At 45.1% G+C, this 13,826-nt stretch overlaps 1 protein-coding gene across 3 annotated transcripts in view; it reads left to right on the forward strand.

The window, feature by feature from the left end:
* LOC140210402 (microtubule-associated tyrosine carboxypeptidase 1-like) overlaps positions 1-6,955 on the forward strand; it is a 94,528-nt gene extending 87,573 nt beyond the window's left edge. For all 3 annotated transcript variants that reach the window (XM_072279331.1, XM_072279333.1, XM_072279332.1), the window contains one exon: positions 3,400-6,955. In XM_072279331.1, the coding sequence (XP_072135432.1) occupies positions 3,400-3,564 (165 nt within the window). In that variant the 3' untranslated portion in view covers positions 3,565-6,955. The remainder of the gene's footprint in view (positions 1-3,399) is intronic.
* Positions 6,956-13,826: the final 6,871 nt, after the last annotated feature.

A 13,826-nucleotide genomic window follows, 5' to 3' on the forward strand; every position in this document is an offset into this window, starting at 1 on the left:
GCGGGAGGATGGAGTGAGAGCAGATGTACGTGAAATGGGGGAGATGCGTTTAAGAGCAGAGTTGATAGTGGAAGAAGGGAAGCCCCTTTCTTTAAAAAAGGAAGACATCTCCCTCGTTCTAGAATGAAAAGCCTCATCCTGAGAGCAGATGCAGCGGAGACGGAGGAATTGCGAGAAGGGGATGGCGTTTTTGCAAGAGACAGGGTGAGAAGAGGAATAGTCCAGATAGCTGTGAGAGTCAGTAGGCTTATAGTAGACATCAGTGGATAAGCTGTCTCCAGAGACAAAGACAGAAAGATCTAGAAAGGGGAGGGTGGTGTCGGAAATGGACCAGGTAAACTTGAGGGCAGGGTGAAAGTTGGAGGCAAAGTTAATAAAGTCAACGAGTTCTGCATGCGTGCAGGAAGCAGCGCCAATGCAGTCGTCGATGTAGCAAAGGAAAAGTGGGGGACAGGTACCAGAATAGGCACGGAACATAGATTGTTCCACAAACCCAACAAAAAGGCAGGCATAGCTAGGACCCATACGGGTGCCCATAGCTACACCTTTAGTTTGGAGGAAGTGGGAGGAGCCAAAGGAGAAATTATTAAGAGTAAGGACTAATTCCGCTAGACGGAGCAGAGTGGTGGTAGAGGGGAACTGATTAGGTCTGGAATCCAAAAAGAAGCGTAGAGCTTTGAGACCTTCCTGATGGGGGATGGAAGTATATAAGGACTGGACATCCATGGTGAAAATAAAGCGGTGGGGGCCAGGGAACTTAAAATCATCGAAAAGTTTAAGAGCGTGAGAAGTGTCATGAACATAGGTCGGAAGGGATTGAATAAGGGGTGATAAAACAGTGTCGAGGTATGCAGAAATGAGTTCGGTGGTGCAGGAGCAAGCTGAGACAATAGGTCGGCCAGGACAATAGGTGTAGTTCCCACACCCCGCACTTCCCGTTTCTACCTCCTACCCAAGATCCACAAACCTGCCTGTCCTGGCCGACCTATTGTCTCAGCTTGCTCCTGCCCCACCGAACTCATTTCTGCATACCTCGACACTGTTTTATCACCCCTTGTTCAATCCCTTCTGACCTATGTTCGTGACACTTCTCACGCTCTTAAACTTTTCGATGATTTTAAGATCCCTGGCCCCCACCGCTTTATTTTCACCATGGATGTCCAGTCCTTATATACTTCCATCCCCCATCAGGAAGGTCTCAAAGCTCTACGCTTCTTTTTGGATTCCAGACCTAATCAGTTCCCCTCTACCACCATTCTGCTCCGTCTAGCGGAATTAGTTCTTACTCTTAATAATTTCTCCTTTGGCTCCTCCCACTTCCTCCAAACTAAAGGTGTAGCTATGGGCACCCGTATAGGTCCTAGCTATGGCTGCCTTTTTGTTGGGTTTGTGGAACAATCTATGTTCCTTGCCTATTCTGGTATCTGTCCCCCACTTTTCCTTTGCTACATCGACGACTGCATTGGCGCTGCTTCCTGCACACATGCAGAACTCGTTGACTTTATTAACTTTGCCTCCAACTTTCACCCTGCCCTCAAGTTTACCTGGTCCATTTCCGACACCTCCCTCCCCTTTCTAGATCTTTCTGTCTTTGTCTCTGGAGACAGCTTATCCACTGATGTCTACTATAAGCCTACTGACTCTCACAGCTATCTGGACTATTCCTCTTCTCACCCTGTCTCTTGCAAAAACGCCATCCCCTTCTCGCAATTCCTCCGTCTCCGCCGCATCTGCTCTCAGGATGAGGCTTTTCATTCTAGGACGAGGGAGATGTCTTCCTTTTTTAAAGAAAGGGGCTTCCCTTCCTCCACTATCAACTCTGCTCTTAAATGCATCTCCCCCATTTCACGTACATCTGCTCTCACTCCATCCTCCCGCCACCCCACTAGGAATAGGGTTCCCCTGGTCCTCACCTACCACCCCACCAGCCTCCAGGTCCAACATATTATTCTCCGTAACTTCCGCCACCTCCAACGGGATCCCACCACTAAGCACATCTTTCCCTCCCCGCCTCGCTCTGCATTCCGCAGGGATTGCTCCCTACACAACTCCCTTGTCCATTCGTCCACCCCATCCCTCCCCACTGATCTCCCTCCTGGCACTTATCCGTGTAAGCGGAACAAGTGCTACACATGCCCTTACACTTCCTCCCTTACCACCATACAGGGCCCCAAACAGTCCTTCCAGGTGAGGCAACACTTCACCTGTGAGTCGACTGGGGTGATATACTGCGTCCGATGCTCCCGATGTGGCCTTTTATATATTGGCGAGACCCGACGCAGACTGGGAGACCGCTTTGCTGAACATCTACGCTCTGTCCGCCAGAGAAAGCAGGATCTCCCAGTGGCCACACATTTTAATTCCACATCCCATTCCCATTCTGACGTGTCTATCCACGGCCTCCTCTACTGTAAAGATGAAGCCACACTCAGGTTGGAGGAACAACACCTTATATTCCGTCTGGGTAGCCTCCAACCTGATGGCATGAACATCGACTTCTCTAACTTCCGCTAAGGCCCCACCTTCCCCTCGTATCCCATCTGTTACTCATTTTTATGCACACATTCTTTCTCTCACTCTCCTTTTTCTCCCTCTGTCCCTCTGAATATACCTCTTGCCCATCCTCTGGGTTCCCCCCCCCCCTTGTCTTTCTTCCCGGACCTCCTGTCCCATGATCCTCTCGTATCCCCTTTTGCCTATCACCTGTCCAGCTCTTGGCTCTATCCCTCCCCCTCCTGTCTTCTCCTATCATTTTGGATCTCCCCCTCCCCCTCCAACTTTCAAATCCCTTACTCACTCTTCCTTCAGTTAGTCCTGACGAAGGGTCTCGGCCTGAAACATCGACTGCACCTCTTCCTAGAGATGCTGCCTGGCCTGCTGCGTTCACCAGCAACTTTGATGTGTGTTGCTTGAATTTCCAGCATCTGCAGAATTCCTGTTGTTTACTATAATAGTTCAGTGAGTTTTCCAGTACAGTACCGTGGCTTCTGAACTTTTCCCGAAACTTTTTTAGTTTTCAGTAGCAGGTGACATGCAACTTGAATCTGGCTATTTTATAGGTCAATTGTTATCACTGGAATTTGTGTTATCTCTATTCTGAGTATGTGATGTCCACGATTGCTCTCTCAGATTGCTCTTTGTTCTCTCAGCCCCCATTTTTTGTTTGTGTTCCACTCTTGCAACACTTCAGTAAGTTTTATGCCTCATTCTTGACTTCCCAAAATCTTTACATTGCAAAAGCAACAGGATCCAACAGCGCTAAATTTAAATGGTAATGCATCTGTTCAGTGTTTTGGGGACTTTTCCGATATTATCAACAATGTAATACAGAGATTTCTTGCTGTTTTCTTGTCTCTTTCAATCAATAATATTTTTCTCCCTCTTTCTGCCATATTGCAGGTTTCATTTGAGGATGTGGAACACCTGAAGAAATGCGCCATCCTGCAGAACACACGGATCCCCCACTTCATGCGCGACCAGGCACGCTACTTGGAGCAGTTACACCACATTACTGCGGTCAACGGCCTGACGGACGAGGAGCTGCTAAGGCTAATCCCCAAGTAGACCGTGCTGACAGTGGAGGTGTCAGGGGTGGAAGGGGGGTCCTCACAAGTCCCAGCCAGCTTCATTTTTAAGTTCACTGTCACAGCAGCATGCATGTGCATCTGCGCATGCACAAACACACATATACACACAGAGCTGCACACATGCATATAAACAGACACATGCACATATACATCCACTGCACACAAATACACACACACTTACATATAGATGTGTGTACACCCACGCACAAACACAAATGCAGATACACACACACATACATAACACGTACACATATAGACACACATACTCGCTTTCATAAATAGACACACACACCTCACACATGTGCACAAATAGTTACATGCACACGTACATAAACACACACATAGACCACCAACACAAAGGCACAGAGGCCTTAGTTTTTTTTTGTTGTGGTGCATTTGGGCATCCATGAAGATTTGTATGGGAAAAAATTGGGGATTTGTAACCACTGAAGCCAAAGCCTGGAGCTATAGCTTCACCCCTATGACTTATGTCCTTTGTGCCATGTTTTTCCTATTTAAAAGTATTTATTGTTTGCAAAGGTGATGCTTTTTAAAGAAAATTATTTTAACTACTTGCTGGAGAGTGGAAACAAAAGAAAAAATGTGGGAAAAGATCATCCAGTCACACCTGTATCAACATCAAATATTCAGTTTATCTGTGATTAGGTCTGTTTAACACACGCAAGACTTTCCTCAGTCCATACCCAAGGATGTCAATAGTTGAGTTTTCCCTTTCTGCCAGAGGCATCGCCCCTTTCAACCAATTCCCTGTTTGTGCTTTGAAAGCATGAAATAAGAACTTCAATAAGAATAAAAAAAAACAGAAAACAGGTTGAGAGCTAAAGAGGAGGACGAGTCTGTGGCATTTGGGTGGCAGGGAGATTGAATGGCAAGTGGATAAATGAAGCCAAGCAATATGTAGGAAAGGTAGAAAAATGAAGGCGCAGAGGAATGGGAATGGGAATAGAATTTTGACAGGATGGAAAGTGTAAGAAATCTGGGAAAGAGGAGAAAGAAGTACGTGTTGATTAATAGGTGTGGACTATTGCAGCAGTGAAGTACCACACACAAATCCCATCAAATTAACTAGTTTGCTGGTATTTGATTCACAGTATTGACCTGTAGTAAGGGTGATGGGCATACTTTTGAAGCTTGACAATAACGTGGAACTCCTAAGTGTAGTTAGGAACATGAGGTGTGCGTAGACTGTAAAATCATCAAACAAGATTTAATGCAGGGAAGTGTGAAGCAATATGTTGTACTACGAAGATGCTGGAAGGACAATATAGCTCAAACCTTTCCTGTCCTGTCAGGTTTCTTCTTCTTCAGCCCTTTACTTCTTCCACCTTTTACCTCCCACCTCCTCACTTCATTTCCTCTTCCCCCCCCCCCCACCTTCCCCCTCACCTGGTCCCACCTATCACCTATCAGCTTGTACTCCTTCCCCTGCACCTTCTTATTCTGGGTACTTCCCTTTTTCTTTCTAGTCCCAATGAATGACCTCAGCCCAAAACATTGTCTGTTTATTCTTTTCCATAGGTGCTGCCTGACCTGCTGAATTCTTCCAGCATTTTGTGTGTATGGCTTTGGACTTCCAACAACTGCAGAATTTCTTGTATTTTTGAATTAAATGGGAAAATACTACAGGTGCTTTAGGAGCAGACTGAGTGATCTAGAGAGGTGGCAGATCAGTTTGTGAAGGTCACATAGAATTTAAGGTGCTAATTATGGGAAGTTATGTTAAAACTGTGCTCAGCTTCTGGGCATTACAATAGGATGGATATAATTGAATGGGTAGAAGTTTATTCAGAGAAATAAAAGAGGAACTTTTGTTGCCTTGTGAGATTTTGTTTCTTAAGGCAAAAGATGTTTGATAATCTGATGGAGATGTTTGATAATAATGTACAATCATGATGTTAATTAGGAAGGTATTTGTGCTGGATAATGGAAGACGCACAATGTCATCAGAAGACATAGATTGAAGTATGTTGGATAAAACACCAGTGTGGGATTATGAAAAACTTCGTAGATTGTTGTGCTCTAGATTCAGGTAGCAGATGGAAGCTGAACGAATAATGTTCAAAAGAAAGTTAGATAAAGCTTGAAGGGGAACCCCACAAGGCTATGGGGAAAGGCCTACATAATGGGCTGATAGTCCTTCCTCTGTGAGCATCCTTCTGCGATGTTTGACAGACCCTGACTCATGCCATATTTAGGACCGTAGTAAGGTTTCTAATATCTGCTGATGAAAGTGAACTGCAAACACAGAGAACTGTGTAATAAATGCCATCTATCATGATGCGTAGAAAACTCTGTGGATTAGAAAAGCCAATCAGCTGTTCATAGCTGGGGAATCTGGTGTCTGGTTTCAGTTAGACACTTTCAGATATATCAATGAGTTTGGAGCTCAATGGGCAACAGCTCCAATAGCAGCTGTGCTGGTAATATTAGTTCCTTTTGCCGGTGCTGATAATGTAGACATCTGGGATGGGGTCACTATGAGTATTCAGGCATAGATCCCCACCAACTGTTCCACAAACCCAAGGCTTTTCTCCCTCATGGATGGATTTTGCCTTTCCTGTCCTTCCCTCTTCCCAAAAATTTGCTGGGTTTTGTTCAGTTTTGGGTAGCCCCAACATGTCTGGGAACCCTCACAGTTCATGTAGTCATTAACTAACGGTGGACTAACCAACGACACCAATCATTCTATATCCTCAAGACAGCCACCTTTTTGCAGAGCAGTAACAGTGTTCCTGCTCAGAATGAACATTGGGTATTGCTAATAATCCTTAGGGTTAAATGAAACCTTTAAAGACTGGCATCAGCAGCCAATAAGAATCAAAGATTAATCTTCAGGAAATGAATGTGAGGATTCTTGTGTGTAAAATAAAAGTCTTTTTAGGGAGAGGGGGTTTTCATTTTTTTAAGAACTTATTTATTGGGTTGTTGAGGTTTTGCAGATTTGGGGAACTAAAAGCTGTTTACATAGGGTGGGGGATAATTGGAGATGAACGAACCTGCAATGAAACTTTCAAAAGTTGACAACTGAGAGTTCACACCAAGTGTGAAACCTTGCTCTTTCTGGGGGGTATTTCCGGACAATTGGTCCGGAACTAAGTGCTGAATGCGTTTTTTAAAAAAGATTTTTAAAAATTGTCATTATTAAAGGGGTTTTCTGGAAGTTTACATTCCAAATTTGATTATTACACTGAAAAAAATGAAAGAAGCTGATTTCCCAATCAGGGTAATGTACAATTATTTGAATTGATCAAATGTCCATCTCACTTTATTTTAGTTCCTCAAGATATCAGACTTTGTCCTAACATTTAAATGTTGATTGTACTCAATAAAGTTGCATCCATTTGCAAACGGACAGAAATTTATTTTATTATTAATCACTGGTATCCAAATTGTATTAAATGCCAAATAGCTCTTGGGAGGCAATCTGTCAGGAAAATCATGTTGCTATCTCTCACATCAAGAACAAGGGTTTGCTCAGGTGGGCTTCACTGGGACACATTTGCTGTGGGCACTACCCAGTGCAAAACCAGCCAGTCACACAGCAGTGTGCGCAGATAAGTATGGGAGATGTCACAGTACAGTTCAGAGGTCAGGGTCTTGCCCTGGAGCTGGATGAAATGGGAATTTAACATCCTTTACGCTGTGCCTCACCTGGGTGTGGTTTATATTGAACAATCCCATCAACCCTTGCACACGTCCTCCATCCTTGAAGATGGAGGGGATGGGCTCAGAGAGATATGAGGCAAACACAGGAGATTGGGACTAGCTGAGTGGACACCGTGTTCAGCATGGACTGGTTGGTCTGAGCAGTTCATGCTGTATTGCTCTGAATCTATGAAATTTCTTCATACTGAGTAGGTTCTCTGCACTAACTTTCCCTGATGCAGTTAGTTAAATAACATGCTTCACACAAATCCCTGTAGTTCCTGAGAAGTGGCCAATTGCTTAAGGACAACTGGCTTCTTGTGGAAGTCCACTTTCCTCACTTCAGGTCCAATCTATAAGCATAGTCGATATTTCGAATCCTTTGGTCTACACTTCACATTGATGTTGCTGATCAGTGTGAAGCAATGTGAATTAGCACGCAAAATACTGGAGGAACTGAGCAGATCAGGCCTCATCTATGCAGGGAAATGGACAGTCGACATTTCAGATGAAGGGTCTTGACATGAAATATCAACTGTCAACTGGAATATCAGTTGAGATATCAACTGTCCATTTCCCCCCGCAGATGCAACCTGACCCACTGAGTTCTTCTAACACTTTAGGTGTTGTTCCAGATTCCAGCATCTGCAGCCTCTAGTGTCTCTGACAAATCAATATAGTTGAACGTAATGCACAGAGCAATCAATGAGATTAACATGTAATGGGCGGGGAGTTACACTGTGCAGCTAACATTTCTTGCCTGTGACTTCCTATTCATTCAGTAATGCAAAATCCCTCATGGAATTCCAAGAGAACCATATTTTAAATTATTTGAGCATTTTAAGGTGCTGTGAATTATGCTGCGTTATACTTCTCTAAACAATCATTTTTGAGTACAACAAACCGACTAAACAGACTGTTTTCTAAGATACCTCAGTGGTGCTAAAGACTTACACAGACAAAAAAGTGTCTCCTAAAGGCAAACTGAAAGTAAATGTGATGTATGGAGATTTATTGAAAAGTGGAGGGCCATTCATTCTCTGATCAATTAAAATCCAACAAGTCTGGCACTCAATCAAAGCACCCAGTGTAGCATCAACAGGCAATGGCAGCCAAATGGTAGCACTAACCTGAGAATGGCACAACTGCTTAATGCTAATGAGAAGGTATTTCAGAAGGGGATTGGTAAACTCAAAGGCAGGAAGGCCAGAATTGAACTGGATGAAACAACAACACCAAGATTCCATAAAGCATGCCTTACGCACCATGCCCTAAAGTTGTCACTGAATTTCAGAGCTTGGAGGCGCCTGGAATTCTCTCCAAGATTGAGTTGAGAGTTTGGGCTGCACCCATTGTCCCGGTGATCAAGAGAGGGAAGGCCAGAGCCATTCCCATATGTGGGGATTTCCAGGTGAGCTACAACCCTGTGCTGTGTACTGTGTAGTATACCCTGCCATGAATAGAAGATACTTCTGCAATTTTGGCAGGTGTGGAGAAGTTTTCAAAGATCGACTTGTCACAAACCTATCTACAAATGGAGATTGAGGAGTGAAGCAAGAAGTTCCTCACAATTAACACTCACAAGGGACTGTACCAGTATAATCACCTTGTCTTTGGTGTTGCATCAGCTGCAGTAATTTGGCAAAGAGCAATGGACCAAGTGCTCCAAGATATCTCAGGAACACAATGATGAGATTATCGTGCTGTCAAAAATGATGAACAGAACCCCAAGAACCTTGTTAAAGTGCTTACCAGGCTGAGTGAGTATCGTCTGAGTGCAAAGAGAGGGAAATGTGATTTTTCAAGAATGAAATCTCATATAGTGAATATGTCATTGACAAACTTGACTTACATAACTCGCAAGAGAAGATTGAAGCAGTGCTCCAGGTACCCATACTGGAAAATATGTCATACTTGGAACTTGTAAACTACTACCACTAGTCTCTCCCAAACATTGCTACAGTGCTACATCCACTGAATGCATCTTTGCAGATAAGAGCAAAGTGGGAATGGTCAGAAAGATGTGAAAAAGCATTCAAGGAAACAAAGAGGCTAATAACATCCGATTAACTGCTCACTCATTATGACCCACCAATTAGACCAGCATACAAGGCATCCCCTTATGGCATTGGAACTGTTTTATGACACATGAAAGATGGATCTAAACGCCCGATTGTGTTTGCTTCAAGATCACTGACAAGTGCAGAAAGCAACTATGTACAGATGGACTGAAAGATACTTAGTACAGCATGAGAAATAAAGAAGTTCCATCATTACCTCTACAGACAAAAGTTTATGCCAATAACAGATCACCAGCTCTTTTTGTCCATTTTCAATCCCAGGAAGGGAATTACAGTGAAGACTGCTACCCAGTTACAAAATTGGGCACTATTCCTAGGAGCCCACTTTTATGACATAGGGTACCAAACAACACAGCAACACTGATGGCTTGTCACATCTTCCACTATTGGCAACTGAAGAAGAAAAGTCTTCATACTGTGACCCAGCGGAAGTGTTTCACACCACATTGGTAGACTAGTTGCTGGTAACAAATTCTGAAATAGAAAGGGAAACGAGGAATGACCTGACATTGTCCAAAGCCTCTGAAATCACCACGCAAGGATGGACAACTCATGTTAACCCTATGGTTCCAGAGTTCTCAACGAGACAAGACCAACTGTCAAAGAACGCTGATGTATGGATCTCATGTTGTGGTACTCTCTAAACTGCACACCGAATGTTAGAAAATCTGCATGAAAGACACTTGGGTACAGTCAAGATGAAGAGCCTCACCCGGAGCTCTGTGTGGTGGCCAGGAATAGATAAATAGAATGAAGACTTGGCTAAAAGCTTTTCGGAATGGCAGAAAGTTCACCCACACAGGCATAATTACACCTGTGGATTGGCCATCGTCACCATGGCAAGGAGTACGTATTGACTTTGCTGGGCTATTCATGGACTCCATGTTTCTGATTGCTGTGGATGCTGTGGAAGTTATACCAATGAAGTCAACCACCTTAACAAAGACTGTCTTCGCTCTGAAGACTATCTTCCCCAGAAATGTTTTACCAGAACAAATTGTGAGTGACAATGGACCACAATACACTTCAGTAGAATTCCGACTGTTCATGAAGGAAAATGACATCAGACATTTCAAGTCAGTTCTGCATCACCCAGCAACGAATTGTTTAGCTGAAAGGTTTATCCAAACTTCCATGGTCCATTAAAGCGATGGACAAAGAGGACATTTTTCCACAGCACAAGGTGGAATACTGCTTTATTGTGTATTGGAACTCTGTTCGTGCAACAACAAATGAAACACCTGTAATGCTGTCCATAAATAGGAATCTGAGATCTTGCATAGACCTCCTGAAACCAGAGCTCTGGAGGGAAGTACAGAATAAACAGTTACCAGGTGAAGTAGCAAGGAGCTTTGAGATTGGACAAGAAGTCCTAGTGTGTGATTACCAAGAAGACAGGTGGACACCCATTGGGATAGCTACAAGAACTGGACCACTGATGTACACAGTGGATATTGGAGATCAGCCATGGAAATGTCATGTGGACCAGAGATTGGAAGCTCAACTGAAAAACATACCTGAGTTGATTGCATCCAACAAGGCGGACACATTATAGTCACCTTGTTACTTGTTACATACACCTGTTCGGGTGCATTCTCCAGTTACCTTATAAGGTAACTGTAGCCTTCAGCCAGGAGCAGATGTCATCAGGTGGTTCCCAACCTTCACTGAGTGTTTCGGCCCTTAACCACGACACTCTCCAGTTGGTGGGCCGGCAGTGGTGGCCAAATCACTGCCCATCTGCTCCTGGCTTCCAGCTCCGCTCCTCTCACCTACTCCAAATCCAACAAGAGGCTCGTTCTGCCTCTTCCCCCATCCTATGAGCTGCTTGTTTTTTGCTCCTTTCTTCCAGGCCCAGATCTGACAACAACCGCCATACTGATTTGGCTGGGAAACCTCTGCAGCCGATCTCCACAGGGAACAATCATGCCTGCCATCCCTTGCCTTTACACTCCTGCAGTAAGGGCTTTCTCTCGTGGGGCTCTTCCCATCCCTCCTCCTACGGAACAGTCAGCTCAACTAGAATTATCCTCTTGTCTTCAGTTGACCACTGTACAATGTCTGGGCATAGGATTGTGTGCACCACATCTGGGAACTGCAACCTCCTTCCCACATCGACCCTCATCTCCCAGGACCTGGCCGTTAGCAGCATATTGGGCTTTGGTTGTTTGGTTACGAAAGGCCTAGCTCCCTCTTTGATGAAGGTGATGGCCTTCCTCAAATCTGTGCCAGCCGTCCTCTTCTTGTATCTCTCCCGCTCTAGTGTGTCAGCAAGAGCCAGAAGCACCTTCTCATGGCACCACCTATACTGTCCTTGAGTTAGAGCTGTTTTACACTCAGACATTATATGAACCAGTGTCCCCTTTTGACCACAGAGCTTTCAGTTTGGGTCCTCTCTCATCCCCCATGTGTACGGATGTAATGGTGAAGGAAGGGTGTCACACACGGATCGCAAGAGGAAGGAAATACGGAAGGGCTCCAGTCTCCATAACTCTGCCCATGAGATCTTGCGCTTAGGCAGATCCCATTTTGTCCAGGCACCCTGGGACCCTTGTTCCACTGCCTTTGACATCCGCTTCTCTTCCTCACGGATACGTACCTCTGCCTATATCATGTCTCGCCTGTTCCTTATGCTTGCGTTTCCCCACTTCTGGAAGTGAACTGAGCCGAGGCCTTGCCGCCCAATGCAGGGGTTGCCGATGATATCTCGCAGCTTCAGAGAACACACTGCCTCCTCCACAGCTGCGTTGGCTGCCCCACTTGCGCCCAGACCTAGTTGTAATGCCGGTTTGCTTTACCGAGATGTCATTGGAATCTCTCAAGCTTAATAAAACTCTGCATTTTGCCACCTTGAATTCCTCCACAACCGATGACAGGGGAAGCTGCAGTTGCCCAGAACAAATGTAGAAGCCCACTGAAGGCCCTCCGCAGGTGCTTGTTGGTTTTTCTCTCGATGCCCCCTGTGTCAGTCATGGGAAACTCATAAAGTGTGAAGAGCCAGAGAAGCCTGGGCAGAATGCTGTATTGGTACAGCCAGGTCTTGAATTTACCCAGAAGTCCGGATTTGTCAATCTTCTTCATCCATTCGTCTGTCTGCTTCACAGCATTGGTGACATTGGCCCCATCTGTCAGTGAAACATTAAACCACTTCCCCAAGCATTTTATTGGGTTATCTTCAGTGGAAGGGATGACCTCACCCCGAACCTGGAGGCTAAACTTGCTAGTAATTTTGCCCTTTCTGATCACCATGCACCTGGTCTTAGCCTTGAAGGACATCCTCGCCCAAGTGGCTACATTACCCAGGGTTTCCAATACCCATCTTGCTTGGACATGTGACACAGTTGTTATAGTGATGTCATCCATGAACTCCCGTAGAGCCGGCTGAACAAAGCCTGACTCCAGCATTGGGCCGCGGGTTACATTTTCTGCTGCCGATAATAGGAGGTTCATTCCCATAATAAGTAGGATGGGGGAGATGGTGCACCCTGTTGGAATCCGCTTCTGGAGGTCCTGCCAACTAGTTGTGAAATGGGCTGATGTAAATCTGAGTTTGAATCCTTCTAGGTAGCTGGTGATCATGTCTCGAATAGCCACTGGGATGTAGTAGTGGTTGAGTCCTTCTAGGATGAGGTCATGTGGAATAGACCCATAGGCGTTCGCGAGGTCTAACCAGACAACTGTTAGGTTGCCTTTTTTCTGCTTGGCCTCATGGGTCAAATGGCTAATCATTGAGGTGTGCTCCAGACACCCTGAAAAGCCTGGAATACCGCCTTTCTGGATGGATGTGTTGATATAGCGGTTCTGCGTCATGTAAGAAGTCAGCCTTCTTGTGAGCACAGAAAAGAAAACCTTACATTCCACATCCAGGAGAGAAATTGTCCTAAACTGGGCAATTGTGGAAGAAACCTCTTCCTTTGGAATAAAGCATCCCTCTGCCAATTTCCAACTTGATGGAATAGTACCTTTGGCCCAGATCTTTCTCATGACCTTCCACGGCCTCCAAAGAAGCTTTGGGCATTTCTTATACACCTTATAAGGTATGCTGCTTGGGCCTGGGGCAGCTGATGCTTTAGCTTTCCGGATGATGTCCTGGATTTCCTGCCATGTAGGCTCCTTCACATTCAGCTCAATTGATGGTTTTTCCGGTCTACGCACAGCCCTATTGGTTCCTAGTCCCTGACCCCTCTGTGGGTCGCTGTGTGCCTCCCGCAGGAATTCTTCTACCTCTGGCTTCAAGCTGGATTGTATACCAGATTTTTGTTGGCTGAGAAGAGTCCTGGTGAAGCTGAATGGATCTCTCACAAACTGCACTCGCCTTTTCTCTTTCTTCCTTCTTTGCTGTCGCAGATGTTCCGCCCTCTGGAGTTTGCACAGTTTTTCCTGCAGCATACTGGTTAAGTCCTTGATACCTTCTTTTTCGACCGGTGAGCTGGTTTTAAACCTCTTGTTGAGCGCCTTTAATTTGCCTCTCAAACGATGAATCTCTGTTTCC

Source organism: Mobula birostris, chromosome 15 (assembly GCF_030028105.1).
Source record: "Mobula birostris isolate sMobBir1 chromosome 15, sMobBir1.hap1, whole genome shotgun sequence".
Lineage (NCBI taxonomy): Eukaryota > Metazoa > Chordata > Chondrichthyes > Myliobatiformes > Myliobatidae > Mobula > Mobula birostris.